The 24,391-nt window shown below is 41.2% G+C and overlaps 1 protein-coding gene across 5 annotated transcripts in view; it reads left to right on the forward strand.

The window, feature by feature from the left end:
- The first annotated feature begins 5,839 nt into the window (after nucleotides 1-5,839).
- Nucleotides 5,840-24,391, forward strand: part of LOC139767458 (ATP-binding cassette sub-family C member 4-like) — a 140,042-nt gene continuing 121,490 nt past the window's right edge. For all 5 annotated transcript variants that reach the window (XM_071696861.1, XM_071696862.1, XM_071696860.1 and 2 more), the window contains exon 1: nucleotides 5,840-6,044. In XM_071696861.1, the coding sequence (XP_071552962.1) occupies nucleotides 5,971-6,044 (74 nt within the window). In that variant the 5' untranslated portion in view covers nucleotides 5,840-5,970. The remainder of the gene's footprint in view (nucleotides 6,045-24,391) is intronic.

Here is a 24,391-nt window from a genome sequence, read left to right on the forward strand (position 1 = left end):
TAGAATAACACGTTAGGTTATCTATATTGTTTATAGAATTGTTATATATATATATATATATATATATATATATATATATATATATATATATATATATATATATATATGAGAGATTGAGCCAATGTAAACAATGAATTCAGATCCATAAAATAATTTCAGATTCTTCAATTTTAGATTTAGACTCTGAGGACCAAATCTAATTTTCCACACCATGGGATTAAGTTTTCTTGTTCCTTGTGAACTGTGAAGGGATGTTATACCATCAGAGTTTATAATTTGTTATAAATCTTAGTCTTTTAATATTGTTATATACTAAAAATACAAGAAATATAGAGGATATAACTGATTCAAGATTGGTAGTCGGAGTGCGACTCTAGCCCCAATAGAGCTGCCAATTTATTCAAATGATTATTCATCTTTATTTCAATATTCTGGACTTAGTTAACCTTATTTATCTTTAATATACATCAGATTCAATTCGAATTCCCACCGTATTTCCAGAGCGGAGAAGAAAATCGTGTAAAAATCGTAAAAAAAAATGTGTATATTGAAACATAATTGAGTTGAGACATTTGTATATGGAAAGTCGTGGCATCTGTGTCGGCTGAGGCTTATGTAAGGAAGACAAATACTTGTTTTCTTTATGTTTACCCTCGAAAAGAAACTAGTATCATAGAAAACGATACGTCATTAAAGAAAACCAGTATTTTAGGGATAACTACTTTACATAATTCATTTCTCCAAGGGGCCTTTGGTTGTCTTGAGAAGGGTGGGAATTTACCTAAATATTGCTTATGTAACATAAAGATAACTACATTACTATCATCGTCTCGTTTTATTTATCTCTTTCCATATTCCCTTTCGTAAGGAATTTATCTAAACGCCTTAACTGACGTATAATATCATATTATAGAATGAGAAATATGACTCATCTTTTATCTATAAACAAAGTTATTTCCATCTTAAAAAGATCAATTAAGACTAATTCTTATGATGACATGGACGTTGTCGTTAAAAAACAACTATAGACAAAATATATTTCAATAGTTTTTTTTATGTTCAAACACAAAATTGGTTACCATAGTTAACACATATTGGTTTTTAATTCGAAAATTACATGAGTAAAACTCGAAGATATTAATTAATTAAATTACTGCTTTAACTGTGGTTATGGGGGAGGGAGGCTGGAAATCATCCCATTTTATATATAAAAAAAAATAGGGTAATGGGAGAAGGGAGAGTCCTCCTCTCCTGTATTTTAATGACTCCATTTATACGATAATTAGCGTTAATTATCACTAATGAGATAAATGACTAAATGAAGAAATATATATGATGTGAGTATATGTCAGTTACATGTACTGGACCAGTCCTCACCCTACATATACTGGACCAGTCCTCACCCTACATGTACTGGACCAGTCCTCACCCTACATATACTAGACCAGTCCTCACCCTACATATACAGGACCAATCCTCACCCTACATGTACTGGACCAGTCCTCACCCTACATATACTGGACCAATCCTCACCCTACATATTATACTGGACCAGTCCTCACCCTACATATACTGGACCAATCCTCACCCTACATGTACTGGACCAGTCCTCACCCTACATATACAGGACCAATCCTCACCCTACATGTACTGGACCAGTCCTCACCCTACATATACTGGACCAATCCTCACCCTACATATTATACTGGACCAGTCCTCACCCTACATATACTGGACCAATCCTCACCCTACATGTACTGGACCAGTCCTCACCCTACATATACAGGACCAATCCTCACCCTACATGTACTGGACCAGTCCTCACCCTACATGTACTGGACCAGTCCTCACCCTACATATACTAGACCAGTCCTCACCCTACATGTACTGGACCAGTCCTCACCCTACATATACTGGACCAGTCCTCACCCTACATATACTGGACCAGTCCTCACCCTACATGTACTGGACCAGTCCTCACCCTACATATACTGGACCAGTCCTCACCCTACATTACTGGACCAGTCCTCACCCTACATGTACTGGACCAGTCCTCACCCTACATGTACTGGACCAGTCCTCACCCTACATGTACTGGACCAGTCCTCACCCTACATGTACTGGACCAGTCCTCACCTACATTACTGGACCAGTCCTCACCCTACATTACTGGACCAATCCTCACCTACATATACTGGACCAATCCTCACCCTACATATTAACTGGACCAGTCCTCACCCTACATATACTGGACCAGTCCTCACCCTACATATATACTGGACCAGTCCTCACCCTACATATACGGACCATCCTCACCTACATTACTGGACCAGTCCTCACCCTACATATACTGGACCAATCCTCACCCTACATATACTGACCAGTCCTCACCCTACATATACGGACCATCCTCACCCTACATGTACTGGACCAGTCCTCACCCTACATATACTGGACCAATCCTCACCCTACATGTACTGGACCATCCTCACCCTACATATACTAGGACCAGTCCTCACCCTACATATACTGGACCAATCCTCACCTACATGTACTGGACAGTCCTCACCCTACATATACTGGACCAGTCCTCACCCTACAGTACTGGACCAGTCCTCACCCTACATATACTGGACCAATCCTCACCCTACAGTACTGGACCAGTCCTCACCCTACATATACTGGACCAGTCCTCACCCTACATGATACTGGACCAGTCCTCACCCTACATATACTGGACCATTCCTCACCCTACATATACTGGACCAGTCCTCACCCTACATATACTGGACCAATCCTCACCCTACATGTACTGGACCAGTCCTCACCCTACATATACTGGACCAGTCCTCACCCTACATGTACTGGACCAGTCCTCACCCTACATATACTGGACCAGTCCTCACCCTACATATACTGGACCAGTCCTCACCCTACATGTACTGGACCAGTCCTCACCCTACATATACTGGACCAATCCTCACCCTACATGTACTGGACCAGTCCTCACCCTACATATACTGGACCAGTCCTCACCTACATTTACTGGACCAGTCCTCACCCTACATGTACTGGACCAGTCCTTCACCCTACATTACTGGACCAGTCCTCACCCTACATGTACTGGACCAGTCCTCACCCTACATGTACTGGACCAGTCCTCACCCTACATGTACTGGACCAGTCCTCACCCTACATGTACTGGACCAGTCCTCACCCTACATATACTGGACCAGTCCTCACCCTACATATACTGGACCAGTCCTCACCCTACATACTGGACCAGTCCTCACCCTACATGTACTGGACCAGTCCTCACCCTACATATACTGGACCAGTCCTCACCCTACATATACTGGACCAGTCCTCACCCTACATGTACTGGACCAGTCCTCACCCTACATATACTGGACCAGTCCTCACCCTACATGTACTGGACCAGTCCTCACCCTACATATACTGGACCAGTCCTCACCCTACATGTACTGGACCAGTCCTCACCCTACATATACTGGACCAATCCTCACCCTACATATACTGGACCAGTCCTCACCCTACATATACTGGACCAATCCTCACCCTACATATACTGGACCAGTCCTCACCCTACATATACTGGACCAATCCTCACCCTACATATTATACTGGACCAGTCCTCACCCTACATATACTGGACCAATCCTCACCCTACATGTACTGGACCAGTCCTCACCCTACATATACAGGACCAATCCTCACCCTACATGTACTGGACCAGTCCTCACCCTACATATACTGGACCAATCCTCACCCTACATGTACTGGACCAGTCCTCACCCTACATATACTGGACCAATCCTCACCCTACATGTACAGGACCAGTCCTCACCCTACATGTACTGGACCAGTCCTCACCCTACATATACTGGACCAATCCTCACCCTACATAGTACTGGACCAGTCCTCACCCTACATATACTGGACCAGTCCTCACCCTACATATTATACTGGACCAGTCCTCACCCTACATATACTGGACCAATCCTCACCCTACATGTACTGGACCAGTCCTCACCCTACATATACAGGACCAATCCTCACCCTACATATTATACAGGACCAGTCCTCACCCTACATATACTGGACCAATCCTCACCCTACATGTACAGGACCAGTCCTCACCCTACATATACTAGACCAGTCCTCACCCTACATATACTAGACCAGTCCTCACCCTACATGTACTGGACCAGTCCTCACCCTACATATACAGGACCAATCCTCACCCTACATATACAGGACCAATCCTCACCCTACATATACTGGACCAGTCCTCACCCTACATATACAGGACCAATCCTCACCCTACATATACTGGACCAGTCCTCACCCTACATATACAGGACCAATCCTCACCCTACATGTACTGGACCAGTCCTCACCCTACATATACAGGACCAATCCTCACCCTACATATACAGGACCAATCCTCACCTTACATATTATACTGGACCAGTCCTCACCCTACATATACAGGACCAATCCTCACCCTACATATACTGGACCAGTCCTCACCCTACATGTACTGGACCAGTCCTCACCCTACATATACAGGACCAATCCTCACCCTACATATACAGGACCAATCCTCACCTTACATATTATACTGGACCAGTCCTCACCCTACATATACAGGACCAATCCTCACCCTACATATTATACAGGACCAGTCCTCACCCTACATATACAGGACCAATCCTCACCCTACATATTACATATACAGGACCAGTCCTCACCCTACATATACTGGACCAATCCTCACCCTACATATACAGGACCAATCCTCACCCTACATATTATACTGGACCAGTCCTTGCTCATGCTTGCCCAACCCTGGCGGTACATATATGGACCAATCCCCCGGTCCCAGCAACAAGGTTGACGTCACGTAGAAAGATGAGGGTGGGTGACTTCCGCCATAGTGGCAGCCATCTTGGTCAACACAACTTAGAGAGAGAGAGAGAGAGAGAGAGAGAGAGAGAGAGAGAGAGAGAGAGAGAGAGAGAGAGAGAGAGAGAGAGAGAGAGAGAGAGAGAGAGGCAGGCTAGATTCAATGTCACTATGGCTTCCCGTATCTCTCTACCTCTGGGTCAATACCCATCCTCTCTCTCTCTCTCTCTCTCTCTCTCTCTCTCTCTCTCTCTCTCTCTCTCTCTCTCTCTACCTATCTATCTATCTATCTCATGTTTTCTCATACATTTCGAAATGAAAATCTTTACACTCAGGGAAAGAGAAAAAAAGACGCCAGAAAAAAAAAAATATATATATATATATATATATTTATTTATCTATTTATTTATTTATTTATATACACAGAAGAATGCATTTCTTAATACACAGAAGAAAGCATTTCTTAATTGGATCATAGTAACCTATATCTCTAACTCAGACAGTGAGGTACATGACGCTTGACGAATATATATATATAAAAAAATTATATTTCAAGAGGAAATATAAGATAAAAATATATATTTATAATTAACTCTCACATGGAGGAAACTATATATCATATTTATATGAAATCCTGACTTGTCAGTTTTCTGTAAGAAATTCAAGGTGGTCAGGAAACATGGCGCGGAAATGTCTTTCTATAAAACTCTAAAATGAGGAACGGCCGATGTATCTAATAATTCCTAGAGTAACGTTGAGTTCATAAGGGTTTATATGGACACGTGGACCACGGAGATATAAGTTATATAAACAATTTATAAAGATGGAAGGATTTACGTCTGCGTACAACATGTTTTCCCATTGTTGCCATAACCCAAGCTTGGATCAGCTGGTGGCGGACGGTGTGACCAGACTCCCCTCCGCTCTCGAGGGGTACGGACGTGTACCCTTACGCTCTCCCTAGCTCCGTCGGCTCCCCCACACCTCTGCCGGCAGTGTTCTTGAATATATATATATAAATATACATCATACACATCGAGCATGGACCAGACGCGGAAGATAAGGCTCCCCAACCCTCGCGACACGGCGGGATGTCTCAGCAAGATGATCTTTTGGTAAGTACAAAGCCAGAAAATGGCTGGGGGGAAAAGTGGCCATTTAAAAGGTGTGTCTGTGTGTCTGTGTGTGTGTCCTTAGGGGTCAAGCCAGGGTGTGACGCAATGACCTCTCCTCGCCCTCGTTTACCTCCCGTGGTTGACCCTGACTCGCACTACCAGGCCTAAATTATCATAGAATTATGATTTTAACATCATTGACCCCACACTGTGCTATTTAACACCTGTTATTATGATTTTAACATCATTGACCCCACACTGTGGTATTTAACACCTGTTATTATGATTTTAACATCATTGACCCCACACTGTGGTATTTAACACCTGTTATTATGATTTTAACATCATTGACCCCACACTGTGGTATTTAACACCTGTTATTATGATTTTAACATCATTGACCCCACACTGTGGTATTTTAACACCTGTTATTATGATTTTAACATCATTGACCCCACACTGTGGTATTTAACACCTGTTATTATGATTTTAACATCATTGACCCCACACTGTGGTATTTAACACGTTATTATGATTTTAACATCATTGACCCCACACTGTGGTATTTAACACCTGTTATTATGATTTTAACATCATTGACCCCACACTGTGGTATTTAACACCTGTTATTATGATTTTAACATCATTGACCCCACACTGTGGTATTTAACACCTGTTATTATGATTTTAACATCATTGACCTCACACGATGGTATTTAACACCTGTTATTATGATTTTAACATTATTGACCCCACACTGTGGTATTTTAACACCTGTTATTATGATTTTAACATCATTGACCATACACTGTGATATTTAACACCTGTTATTATGATTTTAACATCATTGACCCCACACTGTGGTATTTAACACCTGTTATTATGATTTTAACATCATTGACCTCACACTGTGGTATTTAACACCTGGTATTATGATTTTAACATCATTGACCTCACACGGTGGTATTCAACACTTGATATTTCTGATTTTAACATAATTAACACTACTGTGGCATTTAACATATGATTTTAACGTCATTTACCCCACACTGGTGTATTAACACCTGTTATTATGATTTCAACATTATTTACTCTTCCCACAATATTATTTACCACCTGTCATTAGGATTTTAACATTATCTACCCTTCTATAATGTTACTTTACACCTGTTGTTACAATTTTAACATCATTTCCCCTCCCACAGTGTTTAACACCTGTTACTATGATTTTAACAATTTTCCCCTGTGTAATTAACACCTGTTGTAATGATTTTAACATATTCTCTCATTATCATTAACACTACGATTTTAACAGCATTCTCCCCTTAGTGTTATTCAACATGTTATTATGATTTTAACATTATTTTCCCCTTGTATAATGCCATTTAACACTTTTATTATGATTTTTATATTTTACATCTCTTAAACACAGAGTATATATATATATATATATATATATATATATATATATATATATATATATATATATATATATATATATATATATATTGGAAAGGATCACAATTTTTGCGTGATCAAGTTATTGCTATGAGTCCACTAGGGGGAAAATGAAACAGGATAAGTTGCCAAGTGCAGTTTCGTGTCATAATCACATCATCATCAGGGGAGACACAAGAGAGAAATATAACAGTCACTTGATATACATCGAAGACACGAAGCTACGACGCCATTTGGTAAACGTGTGTGTGTTTGTGTGTATGTGTATGTGTGTATGTGTGTGTGTGTGTGTGTGTGTGTGTGTATGTGTGTGTGTTTGTGTGTGTGTTTGTGTGTGTATGTGTGTGTGTGTGTGTGTGTGTGTGTGTGTGTGTGTGTGTGTGTGTGTGTGTGTCTGCCATGTTACCAAATGGCGTCGTAGCTTCGTCTCTTCGATGTATATCAAGTGACTGTTATATTTCTCTCTTGTGTCTCCCCTGATGATGATGTGATTATGACACGAAAGTGCACTTGGCAACTTTTCCTGTTTCATTTTCCCCGTGGACTAATAGCAATATGTATATATATATATATATATATATATATATATATATATATATATATATATATATATATATATATATATATTGTGTTTAATTTGTAGTTTGTTAAATACCTCGTTAATTATGTTATTAATACTATCTTCCTCATATTTGAGGCATTTATTAAATCACAACCATTTAACAACCTCGTGTGTGTGTGTTACTTGTTACAAATTAACAATTTTGTGGAAATGTTAAACTAACATTAACATTGTTGTATGAGGATGTATACATCTGGCTACAGCTGTAGTGGTGTTGTGCCAGGGCTTCGGATGTAGCTATTGTATTTTTTTTAAAAGGGTTTTTTGGGTTAATACAACCTTGGTTGAATTTGAGCTCTGGTTCGTTCGTATGTTCCTGTGGTGTAGACTGTCTAGCCTTGCTGACCATGGCGCATTCACTTGGGGGGTTCCGCCCCAGGGTCAAGCCCATGGGTTCGAATCTTACTTGCGGCAGTCGGTCCACAGTCAACCCAGCTGTTCATCCACCCTTAGGTGTTCTTCAACAAAATGGAACAGAGAAGGTATATATATATATATATATATATATATATATATATATATATATATATATATATATATATATAATTTATCTATTTATTTTATTCATTTTTTCCTTTGTCGCTTTCTCCCGCGTTAGCGAGGTAGCGCAAGGAAACAGACGAAAGAATGGCCTAACCCACCCACATACACATTTATATACATACACGTCCACACACAGCACATATACATACCTATACATCTCAACGCATACATATATATACACACACAGACATATACATATATACATCTCCCCTGATGATGTGATTATTACACGAAAGTGCACTTGGGAACTTTTCGTGTTTCATTTTCTCCCTAGTGGACTCATAGCAATATATACACATGTACATAATTCATACTGTCTGCCTTTATTTATTCCCATCGATGGGAATATATATATATATATATATATATATATATATATATATATATATATATATATATATATATACCGGGGTTGACGTGCTGTCAGTGGATTGAATCAAGGCATGTGTATGGGGGTGCATTGGGCCATTTCTTTCGTCTGTTTCCTTGCGCTACCTCGCAAACGCGGGAGACAGCGACAAAGCAAAAAAAAAGAAAATATATATATATATATATATATATATATATATATATATATATATAAATATATATATATATATATATATATATATGGGGAGGTGATAAGTAGTGGTGATGTGAGAAGGAGATGGAGTGAGTATTTGTTGAATGTGTTTGATGACAGAGTGGCAGATATAGGGTGTTTTGGTCGAGGTGGTGTGCAAAGTGAGAGGGTTAGGGAAAATGATTTGGTAAACAGAGAAGAGGCAGTAAAAGCTTTGCGGAAGATGAAAGCCGGCAAGGCAGCAGGTTTGGATGGTACTGCAGTGGAATCTATTAAAAAAGGGGGTGACTGTATTGTTGACTGGTTGGTAAGGTTATTTAATGTATGACTCATGGTGAGGTGCCTGAGGATTGGCGGAATGCGTGCATAGTGCCATTGTACAAAGGCAAAGGGGATAAGAGTGAGTGCTCAAATTACAGAGGTATAAGTTTGTTGAGTATTCCTGGTAAATTATATGGGAGGGTATTGATTGAGAGGGTGAAGGCAGGTACAGAGCATCAGATTGGGGAAGAGCAGTGCGGTTTCAGAAGTGGTAGAGGATGTGTGGATCAGGTGTTTGCTTTGAAGAATATATGTGAGAAATACTTAGAAGAGCAAATGGATTTGTATGTAGCATTTATGGATCTGGAGAAGGCATATGATAGAGTTGATAGAGAGGCTCTGTGGAAGGTATTAAGAATATATGGTGTGGGAGGCAAGTTGTTAGAAGCAGTGAAAAGTTTTTATCGAGGATGTAAGGCATGTGTACGTGTAGGAAGAGAGGAAAGTGATTGGTTCTCAGTGAATGTAGGTTTGCGGCAGGGGTGTGTGATGTCTCCATGGTTGTTTAATTTGTTTATGGATGGGGTTGTTAGGGAGGTGAATGCAAGAGTTTTGGAAAGAGGGGCAGGTATGAAGTCTGTTGTGGATGAGAGAGCGTGGGAAGTGAGTCAGTTGCTGTTCGCTGATGATACATCGCTGGTGGCTGATTCATGTGAGAAACTGCAGAAGCTGGTGACTGAGTTTGGTAAAGTTTGTGAAAGAAGAAAGTTAAGAGTAAATGTGAATAAGAGCAAGGTTATTAGGTACAGTAGGGTTGAGGGTCAAGTCAATTGGAAGGTAAGTTTGAATGGAGAAAAACTGGAGGAAGTAAAGTGTTTTAGATATCTGGGAGTGGATCTGGCAGCGGATGGAACCATGGAAGCGGAAGTGAATCATAGGGTGGGGGAGGGGGCGAAAATCCTGGGGGCCTTGAAGAATGTGTGGAAGTCGAGAACATTATCTCGGAAAGCAAAAATGGGTATGTTTGAAGGAATAGTGGTTCCAACAATGTTGTATGGTTGCGAGGCGTGGACTATGGATAGAGTTGTGCGCAGGAGGATGGATGTGCTGGAAATGAGATGTTTGAGGACAATGTGTGGTGTGAGGTGGTTTGATCGAGTAAGTAACGTAAGGGTAAGAGAGATGTGTGGAAATAAAAAGAGCGTGGTTGAGAGAGCAGAAGAGGGTGTTTTGAAATGGTTTGGTCACATGGAGAGAATGAGTGAGGAAAGATTGACCAAGAGGATATATGTGTCGGAGGTGGAGGGAACGAGGAGAAGTGGGAGACCAAATTGGAGGTGGAAAGATGGAGTGAAAAAGATTTTGTGTGATCGGGGCCTGAACATGCAGGAGGGTGAAAGGAGAGCAAGGAATAGAGTGAATTGGAGCGATGTGGTATACCGGGGTTGACGTGCTGTCAGTGGATTGAATCAGGGCATGTGAAGCGTCTGGGGTAAACCATGGAAAGCTGTGTAGGTATGTATATTTGCGTGTGTGGACGTATGTATATACATGTGTATGGGGGTGGGTTGGTCCATTTCTTTCGTCTGTTATCATGCGCTACCTCGCAAACGCGGGAGACAGCGACAAAGCAAAATGATCAACATATATATATATATATATATATATATATATATATATATATATATATATATATATATATATATATATATATGGTAGCCAGAGACCCTGTGGTAATGATTGGGAGAAGCTGTGGAATTCCTGTATGCGGACGTACATGTAGCGCTGTGTGTGTGTGTGTAATGGTCATGTAAGCCAAGTGTGTGCTTCCTGGTTTCGTAGATAATGTTGTCAGTTCGTGCGACGTGTGGTAGATATGTGATATATACACGACTGGTTATACATGTGGGGCATTCATCCTTCAACTGTTATGTTTATGAGGTTGTGGTGGCAGTGGTGTTGTGGTGTGGTGTGGTGGCAGTGGTAGTGTGGTGTGGTGGCAGTGGTAGTGGTAGTGTGGTGTGGTGTGGTGGTAGTGTGGTGTGGTGTGGTGTGGTGGTAGTGTGGTGTGGTGGCAGTGGTAGTGTGGTGTGGTGGCAGTGGTAGTGTGGTGTGGTGGTAGTGGCAGTGTAATGGCAGTGTGGTGGCAGTGGTAGTGGTAGTGTGGTGGCAGTGGTGTGGTGGCAGTGGTAGTGGTAGTGTGGTGTGGTGTGGTGGTAGTGTGGTGTGGTGTGGTGTGGTGGTAGTGTGGTGTGGTGGCAGTGGTAGTGTGGTGTGGTGGTAGTGGCAGTGTAATGGCAGTGTGGTGGCAGTGGTAGTGGTAGTGTGGTGTGGTGGCAGTGGCAGTGTGGTGTGGTGGCAGTGGTAGTGGTAGTATGGTGGCAGTGGTAGTGGTAGTATGGTGGCAGTGGCAGTGTGGTGGCAGTGGTAGTGGTAGTGTGGTGTGGTGTGGTGGCAGTGGTAGTGGTAGTATGGTGGCAGTGTGGTGGCAGTGGTAGTGGCAGTGTGGTGGCAGTGTAGTGGCATGTGGTGGTAGTGGCAGTGTGGTGGTAGTGGTAGTGTGGTGACAGTGGCAGTGGCAGTGTAGTGGCAGTGGTAGTGTGTGTGGTGGCAGTGGCAGTGTGGTGGCAGTGGTAGTGGCAGTGGTAGTGGTAGTATGGTGGCAGTGGCAGTGGTGTGGCAATGTGGTGACAGTGTGGTGGCAGTGTAATGGCAGTGTAGTGGCAGTGGTAGTGGCATTGTGGTAGTGGTAATGGCAATGTGGTAAGCAATACACTCCTATATATACATAACACTCTCACACAACTCCTCGTTATATATACACACTCACAAACTCAATATGCAAATGAGAGATCCAATACGTTTGAACCACATAAACAAAAATGGTAACTTTATTATCAAAATGTGTGGAATAAATATGTACATAATAATAATATATAAGAACTCCCACACACACAGAAGGTGTCAACATGTCGGCATAATAACGAATGTAAACAAAGCTGATTGGGTGTGTGGTGTTGGCTGGCTGGCGCGCGTGGCGGTGTTGCCAAATGACGTGGTTTCATTGTGGGTAACGACTGGTTAGGGCAGTAGTTAGGTAGTTAAGCTTGAGGAGTTGTAGAGAAAGCTTTGAATAATTATCCGTTTGTCCGTCCAAGCAAACAGCTTAAGCTTGGGGTGCTTTCAAAGCTGAACTTGAGCGTGAACAATTACGATAAATTGCGCCATGATAAGCGAGGACATAACGACCTTGTCTCGCTCTGTGATTGGCTCAGCTGAGGACAGAAGACGGACGGGCCCTCGGCCCCATGTTGGACCCCCATTTAAATTGGTGTTTGAAATAGGTATGAAAATAGGGAAGTTATTAGTTCCTATTTAAATAGGTATGAAAATAGGGAAGTTGTTAGTTCCTATTTAAATAGGTACGAAAATAGGGAAGATGCTAGTTCCTATTTAAATAGGTACGAAAATAGGGAAGATGATAGTTCCTATTTAAATAAGCACGAAAATAGGGAAGATGATAGTTCCTATTTAAATAGGTACGAAAGTAGGGAAGATGCTAGTTTCTATTTAAATAGGTACGAAAGTAGGGAAGATGCTAGTTCCTATTTAAATAGGCACGAAAATAGGGAAGATGCTAGTTTCTATTTAAATAGGCACGAAAATAGGGAAGATGCTAGTTTCTATTTAAATAGGCACGAAAATAGGGAAGATGCTAGTTTCTATTTAAATAGGTATGAAAATAGGGAAGTTATTAGTAACTATTTAAATAGGTATGAAAATAGGGAAGATGTTAGTACCTATTTAAATAGGTATGAAAATAGGGAAGTTATTAGTAACTATTTAAATAGGTATGAAAATAGGGAAGTTATTAGTACCTGTGTAAATAGGTATGAAAATAGGGAAGTTATTAGTACCTATTTAAATAGGTACGAAAATAGGGAAGTTGTTAGTACCTATTTAAATAGGTATGAAAATAGGAAGTTATTAGTACCTATTTAAATAGAGGTTCATGTGGCTGAGCATAAGGTTCGGATCCAAGCCGCCTTACGCGGTCCGCAGTCACCCTAGCTGTTCATCCTCTAATGGATGGTCGAAATTTCGAGCAGCTGGCTTAGGCTATATATATATATATATATATATATATATATTCAGTTTGAGGTATCGAGAGTGGAGACTTTGTAAACATTTTACATGCATTTACATATGTTTCTAAATACGCAATTTACATATCTATTTTTTTCAACTGGCCAATTTGGATAGATAAATAATCCTTGAGATTATTCTCTAACTGGACGAGGTAAACTAAGAGCAAAACATCTGATACATAGCAGGGTTGAGAGAGAGAGAGAGAGAGAGAGAGAGAGAGAGAGAGAGAGAGAGTGAGAGAGAGAGAGAGAGAGAGAGAGAGAGCTTGGCTGTGGTCAGATAATTTTAGAATATGGTGGATGCGTCCCTTGGGTATAGGTCACGGTCAGGTCACTCTAGTGACGTCAAGGTCAGGTCACTCTAGGTCACTCAAGGTCAGGTCTATCATATTTAGCGTAAACATATTCCCTCAAAGGCCCAGTCCTCTGTTCTTAACGCTACCTCGCTAACGCGGGAAATGGCGAATAGTATGAAAAAAGGTTATATATATATATATATATATATATATATATATATATATATATATATATATATATATATATATATTCTTTTTTTCTTTTAAACTATTCGCCATTTCCCGCGTTAGCGAGGTAGCGTTAAGAACAGAGGACTGGGCCTTTTTTGGAATATCCTCACTTGGCCCCCTTCTCTGTTCCTTCTTTTGGAAAAAAAAAAAAAAAGAGGGGAGGATTTCCAGCCCCCCGCTCCCTCCCCTTTTAGTCGCCTTCTACGACACGCAGGGAATACGTGGCAAGTATTCTTTCTCCCCTATCCCCAGGGATAATATATATATATATATATATATATATATATATATATATATATATATATATATATATATATATATATATATATATATATATGTGTGTGTGTGTGACATATGTTACCAAATGGCGTCGTAGCTTCGTGTCTTCGATGTATATCAAGTGACTGTTATATTTCTCTCTTGTGTCTCCCCTGATGATGATGTGATTATTACACGAAAGTGCACTTGGCAACTTATCCTGTTTCATTTTCCCCCTAGTGGACTCATAGCAATATCTTGATCACGCGCAAAAATTGTGATCCTTTCGAATATATATATATATATATATATATATATATATATATATATATATATATATATATATATATGATCAGGTGTTTTGCTTTGAAGAATGTATGTGAGAAATACTTAGAAGAGCAAATGGATTTGTATGTAGCATTTATGGATCTGGAGAAGGCATATGATAGAGTTTGATAGAGAGGCTCTGTGGAAGGTATTAAGAATGTATGGTGTGGAGGCAAGTTGTTAGAAGCAGTGAAAAAGTTTTTATCGAGGATGTAAGGCATGTGTACGTGTAGGAAGAGAGGAAAGTGATTGGTTCTCAGTGAATGTAGGTTTGCGGCAGGGGTGTGTGATGTCTCCATGGTTGTTTAATTTGTTTATGGATGGGGTTGTTAGGGAGGTGAATGCAAGAGTTTTGGAAAGAGGGGCAGGTATGAAGTCTGTTGTGGATGAGAGAGCTTGGGAAGTGAGTCAGTTGTTGTTCGCTGATGATACAGCGCTGGTGGCTGATTCATGTGAGAAACTGCAGAAGCTGGTGACTGAGTTTGGTAAAGTTTGTGAAAGAAGAAATTTAAGAGTAAATGTGAATAAGAGCAAGGTTATTAGGTACAGTAGGGTTGAGGGTCAAGTCAATTGGGAGGTAAGTTTGAATGGAGAAAAACTGGAGGAAGTGAAGTGTTTTAGATATCTGGGAGTGGATCTGGCAGCGGATGGAACCATGGAAGCGGAAGTGAATCATAGGGTGGGGGAGGGGTCGAAAATCCTGGGAGCCTTGAGGAATGTGTGGAAGTCGAGAACATTATCTCGGAAAGCAAAAATGGGTATGTTTGAAGGAATAGTGGTTCCAACAATGTTGTATGGTTGCGAGGCGTGGGCTATGGGTAGAGTTGTGCGCAGGAGGATGGATGTGCTGGAAATGAGATGTTTGAGGACAATGTGTGGTGTGAGGTGGTTTGATCGAGTAAGTAACGTAAGGGTAAGAGAGATGTGTGGAAATAAAAAGAGCGTGGTTGAGAGAGCAGAAGAGGGTGTTTTGAAATGGTTTGGGCACATGGAGAGAATGAGTGAGGAAAGATTGACCAAGAGGATATATGTGTCGGAGGTGGAGGGAACGAGGAGAAGTGGGAGACCAAATTGGAGGTGGAAAGATGGAGTGAAAAAGATTTTGTGTGATCGGGGCCTGAACATGCAGGAGGGTGAAAGGAGGGCAAGGAATGGAGTGAATTGGAGCGATGTGGTATACCGGGGTTGACGTGCTGTCCGTGGATTGAATCAGGGCATGTGAAGCGTCTGGGGTAAACCATGGAAAGCTGTGTAGGTATGTATATTTGCGTGTGTGGACGTATGTATATACATGTGTATGGGGGTGGGTTGGGCCATTTCTTTCGTCTGTTACCATGCGCTACCTCGCAAACGCGGGAGACAGCGACAAAGCAAAATGATCAACATATATATATATATATATATATATATATATATATATATATATATATATATATATATGGTAGCCAGAGACCCTGTGGTAATGATTGCGAGAAGCTGTGGAATTCCTGTATGCGGACGTACATGTAGCGCTGTGTGTGTGTGTGTAATGGTCATGTAAGCCAAGTGTGTGCTTCCTGGTTTCGTAGATAATGTTGTCAGTTCGTGCGACGTGTGGTAGATATGTGATATATACACGACTGGTTATACATGTGGGGCATTCATCCTTCAACTGGTATGTGGATGAGGTTGTGGTGGCAGTGGTGTTGTGGTGTGGTGTGGTGGCAGTGGTAGTGTGGTGTGGTGGCAGTGGTAGTGGTAGTGTGGTGTGGTGGTAGTGTGGTGTGGTGTGGTGTGGTGGTAGTGTGGTGTGGTGGCAGTGGTAGTGTGGTGTGGTGGTAGTGGCAGTGTAATGGCAGTGTGGTGGCAGTGGTAGTGGTAGTGTGGTGTGGTGGCAGTGGCAGTGTGGTGTGGTGGCAGTGGTAGTGGTAGTATGGTGGCAGTGGCAGTGTGGTGGCAGTGTGGTGGCAGTGGTAGTGGTAGTGTGGTGTGGTGTGGTGGCAGTGGTAGTGGTAGTATGGTGGCAGTGTGGTGGCAGTGGTAGTGGCAGTGTGGTGGCAGTGTAGTGGCATGTGGTGGTAGTGGCAGTGTGGTGGTAGTGGTAGTGTGGTGGCAGTGGTAGTGGTAGTGTGAGCGTGATGGCAGTGGTAGTGTGGTGTGGTGGCAGTGGTAGTGTGTGTGGTGGCAGTGGCAGTGGTGTGGCAATGTGGTGACAGTGGCAGTGGCAGTGTAGTGGCAGTGGTAGTGTGTGTGGTGGCAGTGGCAGTGGTGTGGCAATGTGGTGGCAGTGTAATGGCAGTGTGGTGGCAGTGGTGGCAGTGGCAGTGGTAGTGTAGTGGCAGTGGTAGTGGCATTGTGGCAGTGGTAATGGCAATGTGGTAAGCAATACACTCCTATATATACATAACACTCTCACACAACTCCTCGTTATATATACACATACTCACAAACTCAATATGCAAATGAGAGATCCAATACGTTTGAACCACATAAACAAAAATGGTAACTTTATTATCAAAATGTGTGGAATAAATATGTACATAATAATAATATATAAGAACTCCCATACATACAGAAGGTGTCAACATGTCGGCATAATAACGAATGTAAACAAAGCTGATTGGGTGTGTGGTGTTGGCTGGCTGGCGCGCGTGGCGGTGTTGCCAAATGACGTGGTTTCATTGTGGGTAACGACTGGTTAGGGCAGTAGTTAGGTAGTTAAGCTTGAGGAGTTGTAGAGAAAGCTTTGAATAATTATCTGTTTGTCCGTCCAAGCAAACAGCTTAAGCTTGGGGTGCTTTCAAAGCTGAACTTGAGCGTGAACAATTACGATAAATTGCGCCATGATGAGCGAGGACATAACGACCTTGTCTCGCTCTGTGATTGGCTCAGCTGAGGACAGAAGACGGACGGGCCCCCGGCCCCATGTTGGACCCCCATTTAAATTGGTGTTTGAAATAGGTATGAAAATAGGGAAGTTATTAGTACTTATTTAAATAGGTATGAAAATAGGGAAGTTGTTAGTACCTATTTAAATAGGTACGAAAATAGGGAAGATGCTAGTTCCTATTTAAATAGGCACGACAATAGGGAAGATGCTAGTTCCTATTTAAATAGGCACGAAAATAGGGAATATGCTAGTTCCTATTTAAATAGGTACGAAAATAGGGAAGATGCTAGTTCCTATTTAAATAGGTACGAAAATAGGGAAGATGCTAGTTCCTATTTAAATAGGCACGACAATAGGGAAGATGCTAGTTCCTATTTAAATAGGCACGAAAATAGGGAAGATGCTAGTTCCTATTTAAATAGGCACGACAATAGGGAAGATGCTAGTTCCTATTTAAATAGACACGACAATAGGGAAGATGCTAGTTCCTATTTAAATAGGCACGACAATAGGGAAGATGCTAGTTCCTATTTAAATAGGCACGAAAATAGGGAAGATGCTAGTTTCTATTTAAATAGGCACGAAAATAGGGAAGATGCTAGTTTCTATTTAAATAGGCACGAAAATAGGGAAGATGCTAGTTTCTATTTAAATAGGTATGAAAATAGGGAAGTTATTAGTAACTATTTAAATAGGTATGAAAATAGGGAAGATGTTAGTACCTATTTAAACAGGTATGAAAATAGGGAAGTTATTAGTAACTATTTAAACAGGTATGAAAATAGGGAAGTTATTAGTACCTGTTTAAATAGGTATGAAAATAGGGAAGATGCTAGTTTCTATTTAAATAGGCACGAAAATAGGGAAGATGCTAGTTTCTATTTAAATAGGTATGAAAATAGGGAAGTTATTAGTAACTATTTAAATAGGTATGAAAATAGGGAAGTTATTAGTACCTATTTAAATAGGTATGAAAATAGGGAAGTTATTAGTAACTATTTAAACAGGTATGAAAATAGGGAAGTTATTAGTACCTATTTAAATAGGTACGAAAATAGGGAAGTTATTAGTACCTATTTAAATAGGTACGAAAATAGGGAAGTTATTAGTAACTATTTAAATAGGTATGAAAATAGGGAAGTTATTAGTACCTATTTAAATAGAGGTTCATGTGGCTGAGCATAAGGTTCGGATCCAGGCCGCCTTACGCGGTCCGCAGTCACCCTAGCTGTTCATCCTCTAATGGATGGTCGAAATTTCGAGCAGCTGGCTTAGGCTATATATATATATATATATATATATATATATATATATATATATATATATATATATATATATATATATATATTCAGTTTGAGGTATCGAGAGTGGAGACTTTGTAAACATTTTACGTGCATTTACATATGTTTCTAAATACGCAATTTACATATCTATTTTTTTCAACTGGCCAATTTGGATAGATAAATAATCCTTGAGATTATTCTCTAACTGGACGAGGTAAACTAAGAGCAAAACATCTGATACATAGCAGGGTTGAGAGAGAGAGAGAGAGAGAGAGAGAGAGAGAGAGAGAGAGAGAGAGAGAGCTTGGCTGTGGCCAGATAATTTTAGAATATGGTGGATGCGTCCCTTGGGTATAGGTCACGGTCAGGTCACTCTAGTGACGTCAAGGTCAGGTCACTCTAAGTCACTCAAGGTCAGGTCTATCATATTTAGCGTAAACATATTCCCTCAAAGGCCCAGTACTCTGTTCTTAACGCTACCTCGCTAACGCGGGAAATGGCGAAGTGTGAAAAAAGGTTATTTATATATATATATATATATATATATATATATATATATATATATATATATATATATATATTCTTTTAAACTATTCGCCATTTCCCGCGTTAGCGAGGTAGCGTTAAGAACAGAGGACTGGACCTTTGAGGGAATATCCTCACCTGGACCCCTTGTCTGTTCCTTCTTTTGGAAAAAAAAAAAATAAAACAAGAGGGGAGGATTTCCAGCCCCCCGCTCCCTCCCCTTTTAGTCGCCTTCTACGACACGCAGGGAATACGTGGGAAGTATTCTTTCTCCCCTATCCCCAGGGATAATATATATATATATATATATATATATATATATATATATATATATATATATATATATATATATATATATATATATATATATATGTGTGTGTGTGTGTGACATATGTTGACCAAATGGCGTCGTAGCTTCGTGTCTTCGATGTATATCAAGTGACTGTTATATTTCTCTCTTGTGTCTCCCCTGATGATGATGTGATTATTACACGAAAGTGCACTTGGCAACTTATCCTGTTTCATTTTCCCCCTAGTGGACTCATAGCAATATCTTGATCACGCGCAAAATTGTGATCCTTTCGAATATATATATATATATATATATATATATATATATATATATATATATATATATATATATATATAAACCGCAGTGCTCAAGGGGTCACATTAGGGTCGTGGCCAAGGTGTCGTAACGTGTCGGTCAAATAATTACGACTGTCGTCCAACCCCCATGTACGAAGGTCAGGGTTGTTGTTGTTGTTGTGAGGGGGGTGGGGGGGTGGTAATGTGTATGACGTCATGCCGGTAGAGCCCAGACACACGCTATATATCGCGTCGCTGTGATGGACCCGTTGCTATGGTGACCGAGCTCCCCCTTCCCCCAGAACCTCCACACAGTTTCCTCCTTATTTCGCTCTAATGACATCTAATTACTAGTGCTCATTGGGATAATAGAAGGCGATAGACCTATATCAAGATGGTTATAGGGTGTGTATGGGTTACTGAGGAGTGTAATGGCCTACTGTGGGGGTGTGGGGGAATTTTTTTTAAAGACATCGTGCGTCCGGCAGCGGGGAGGAGAACTTGGCGCCAGCTGTTGGCACCAAAATAAACTTGGATGAATGTATTTTGTCTTCAATAAACACTTTAGACGTATATATAGGAGGTATCGTTAAATGAAAGGTGATTATTCTTATCACATTTAATAGCCCTGGGGTTTATTTTGTGGTTTTAATTGACGTTTTAAGTGGAAACTAGAAAATGGTTAGAAATGTTTGGCGAAAAGGTGTTTTGTAATTATGGCGACGTTGCCACAATGAACCAAATTGTCAGTAAATATGACGTAATACACTGTATAAATTCAGGCTCATATATTGAGTAATTCGGAAAATAAACGTGACGGAGCATTCAGTCATGTAAATGAATTAACTAGTTTTTTTTTTTATTTCCCGTTAGCGAAGGATGTCGTAAATGGCACCATCGCATCTTATCTATCGTGATGTGGGGGGGGGGGAAATGTCGTCATAAAGTCTTCAAATTCTTTTTACCTCTCGTCTTACATCAACTTATATACTTAAGAATTACTTTAGAAACTTAAATAGATCTGTTAGTCTCCCTGTGAGTTGTGTGTGTTACTTATATCTTATATAATGAAAGAGAACAAAAAAGGCTTAAATTTTTGATAGTTATTGGAGTCCAAAAGTTTTTAAAAGTATTTGAGTGACGTGCTAACAAGTGTGTGGTGTGTAAGTGTGTGTCATTTAAGTGTACTTCGAAGTGGCGTAAGTTTTATTCTTAGAATACCTCGCCCACGACAAGGTTATGTAGTCTTGGCTCATGGTCATGATACGAGAAATTTGTGAGTTGAGACAAAATGTGTGGTAGATGTGGGTAAGGTTACCTACAGTAGCTGAGGCAAGACGTGTGGTAGATGTGGGTAAGGTTACCTACAGTAGCTGAGGCAAGACGTGTGGTAGATGTGGGTAAGGTTACCACAGTAGCTGAGGCAAGACGTGTGGTAGATGTGGGTAAGGTTACCACAGTAGCTGAGGCAAGACGTGTGGTAGATGTGGGTAAGGTTACCACAGTAGCTGAGGCAAGACGTGTGGTAGATGTGGGTAAGGTTACCACAGTAGCTGAGGCAAGACGTGTGGTAGATGTGGGTAAGGTTACCACAGTAGCTGAGGCAAGACGTGTGGTAGATGTGGGTAAGGTTACCACAGTAGCTGAGGCAAGACGTGTGGTAGATGTGGGTAAGGTTACCACAGTAGCTGAGGCAAGACGTGTGGTAGATGTGGGTAAGGTTACCTACAGTAGCTGAGGCAAGACGTGTGGTAGATGTGGGTAAGGTTACCACAGTAGCTGAGGCAAGACGTGTGGTAGATGTGGGTAAGGTTACCTACAGTAGCTGAGGCAAGACGTGTGGTAGATGTGGGTAAGGTTACCTACAGTAGCTGAGGCAAGACGTGTGGTAGATGTGGGTAAGGTTACCACAGTAGCTGAGGCAAGACGTGTGGTAGATGTGGGTAAGGTTACCACAGTAGCTGAGGCAAGATGTGTGGTAGATGTGGGTAAGGTTACCACAGTAGCTGAGGCAAGACGTGTGGTAGATGTGGGTAAGGTTACCACAGTAGCTGAGGCAAGACGTGTGATAGGTGTGGGTAAGGTTACCTACAGTAGCTGAGGCAAGACGTGTGGTAGATGTGGGTAAGGTTACCTACAGTAGCTGAGGCAAGACGTGTGGTAGATGTGGGTAAGGTTACCTACAGTAGCTGAGGCAAGACGTGTGGTAGATGTGGGTATGGTTACCTACAGTAGCTGAGGCAAGGCGTGTGGTAGATGTGGGTAAGGTTACCTACAGTAGCTGAGGCAAGACGTGTGGTAGATGTGGGTAAGGTTACCACAGTAGCTGAGGCAAGACGTGTGGTAGATGTGGGTAAGGTTACCTACAGTAGCTGAGGCAAGGCGTGTGGTAGATGTGGGTAAGGTTACCTACAGTAGCTGAGGCAAGACGTGTGGTAGATGTGGGTAAGGTTACCACAGTAGCTGAGGCAAGACGTGTGGTAGATGTGGGTAAGGTTACCACAGTAGCTGAGGCAAGACGTGTGGTAGATGTGGGTAAGGTTACCACAGTAGCTGAGGCAAGACGTGTGGTAGATGTGGGTAAGGTTACCACAGTAGCTGAGGCAAGACGTGTGGTAGATGTGGGTAAGGTTACCACAGTAGCTGAGGCAAGACGTGTGGTAGATGTGGGTAAGGTTACCTACAGTAGCTGAGGCAAGACGTGTGGTAGATGTGGGTAAGGTTACCTACAGTAGCTGAGGCAAGACGTGTGGTAGATGTGGGTAAGGTTACCACAGTAGCTGAGGCAAGACGTGTGGTAGATGTGGGTAAGGTTACCTACAGTAGCTGAGGCAAGACGTGTGGTAGATGTGGGTAAGGTTACCACAGTAGCTGAGGCAAGACGTGTGGTAGATGTGGGTAAGGTTACCACAGTAGCTGAGGCAAGACGTGTGGTAGATGTGGGTAAGGTTACCACAGTAGCTGAGGCAAGACGTGTGGTAGATGTGGGTAAGGTTACCACAGTAGCTGAGGCAAGACGTGTGGTAGATGTGGGTAAGGTTACCACAGTAGCTGAGGCAAGACGTGTGGTAGATGTGGGTAAGGTTACCACAGTAGCTGAGGCAAGACGTGTGGTAGATGTGGGTAAGGTTACCACAGTAGCTGAGGCAAGACGTGTGGTAGATGTGGGTAAGGTTACCACAGTAGCTGAGGCAAGACGTGTGGTAGATGTGGGTAAGGTTACCTACAGCAGCTGAGGCAAGACGTGTGGTAGATGTGGGTAAGGTTACCACAGTAGCTGAGGCAAGACGTGTGATAGATGTGGGTAAGGTTACCACAGTAGCTGAGGCAAGACGTGTGGTAGATGTGGGTAAGGTTACCTACAGTAGCTGAGGCAAGACGTGTGGTAGATGTGGGTAAGGTTACCACAGTAGCTGAGGCAAGACGTGTGGTAGATGTGGGTAAGGTTACCACAGTAGCTGAGGCAAGACGTGTGGTAGATGTTGGTAAGGTTACCACAGTAGCTGAGGCAAGACGTGTGGTAGATGTGGGTAAGGTTACCACAGTAGCTGAGGCAAGACGTGTGGTAGATGTGGGTAAGGTTACCACAGTAGCTGAGGCAAGACGTGTGGTAGATGTGGGTAAGGTTACCTACAGTAGCTGAGGCAAGACGTGTGGTAGATGTGGGTAAGGTTACCACAGTAGCTGAGGCAAGACGTGTGGTAGATGTGGGTAAGGTTACCACAGTAGTTGAGGCAAGACGTGTGGTAGATGTGGGTAAGGTTACCTACAGTAGCTGAGGCAAATCAATACAGAAAAATATTTTTATTATGCGCTTACAAAATTATTCTTTTTTTTATAATTTTGAATATATATGAAGTTATATATATATATATATATATATATATATATATATATATATATATATATATATATATATATATACACATATATATTTTTTTCGTAAATATAGAACCGTAGAAAAAATGTAATCTATTCAAAATAATCTAATGTAACCTTAGAAGAAAAAATGTAATCTATTTAGAATAATCTAATGTAACCTTAGAAGAAAAAATAATGTAATCCTATAATAATGTAACTAATTTATATAAATGGCTCGTTACCTCAGCATATTCGCGGAACCAAAACAAACAAAAAATAATTGGTGATAAATTATATTAATTTGTATAATAGGATATTAGTGAAGTGTTTGACCTTGATGGTGGTTAAGTAATTGCCCACTTTGCCTGAGGATAATATAATTTATTCATTTATTCTCCGACCTTTGGATATTATAAGTGTGATATTAAAGATTAATAAATGACTGTAGTGTTTTGTTTTATAATTATTTTCGACTATTTTTATAATTATTTTCGACTATTTTTATAATTATTTTC

The sequence above is a fragment of the Panulirus ornatus genome, chromosome 61 (genome assembly GCF_036320965.1).
Source record: "Panulirus ornatus isolate Po-2019 chromosome 61, ASM3632096v1, whole genome shotgun sequence".
NCBI classification, from domain to species: domain Eukaryota; kingdom Metazoa; phylum Arthropoda; class Malacostraca; order Decapoda; family Palinuridae; genus Panulirus; species Panulirus ornatus.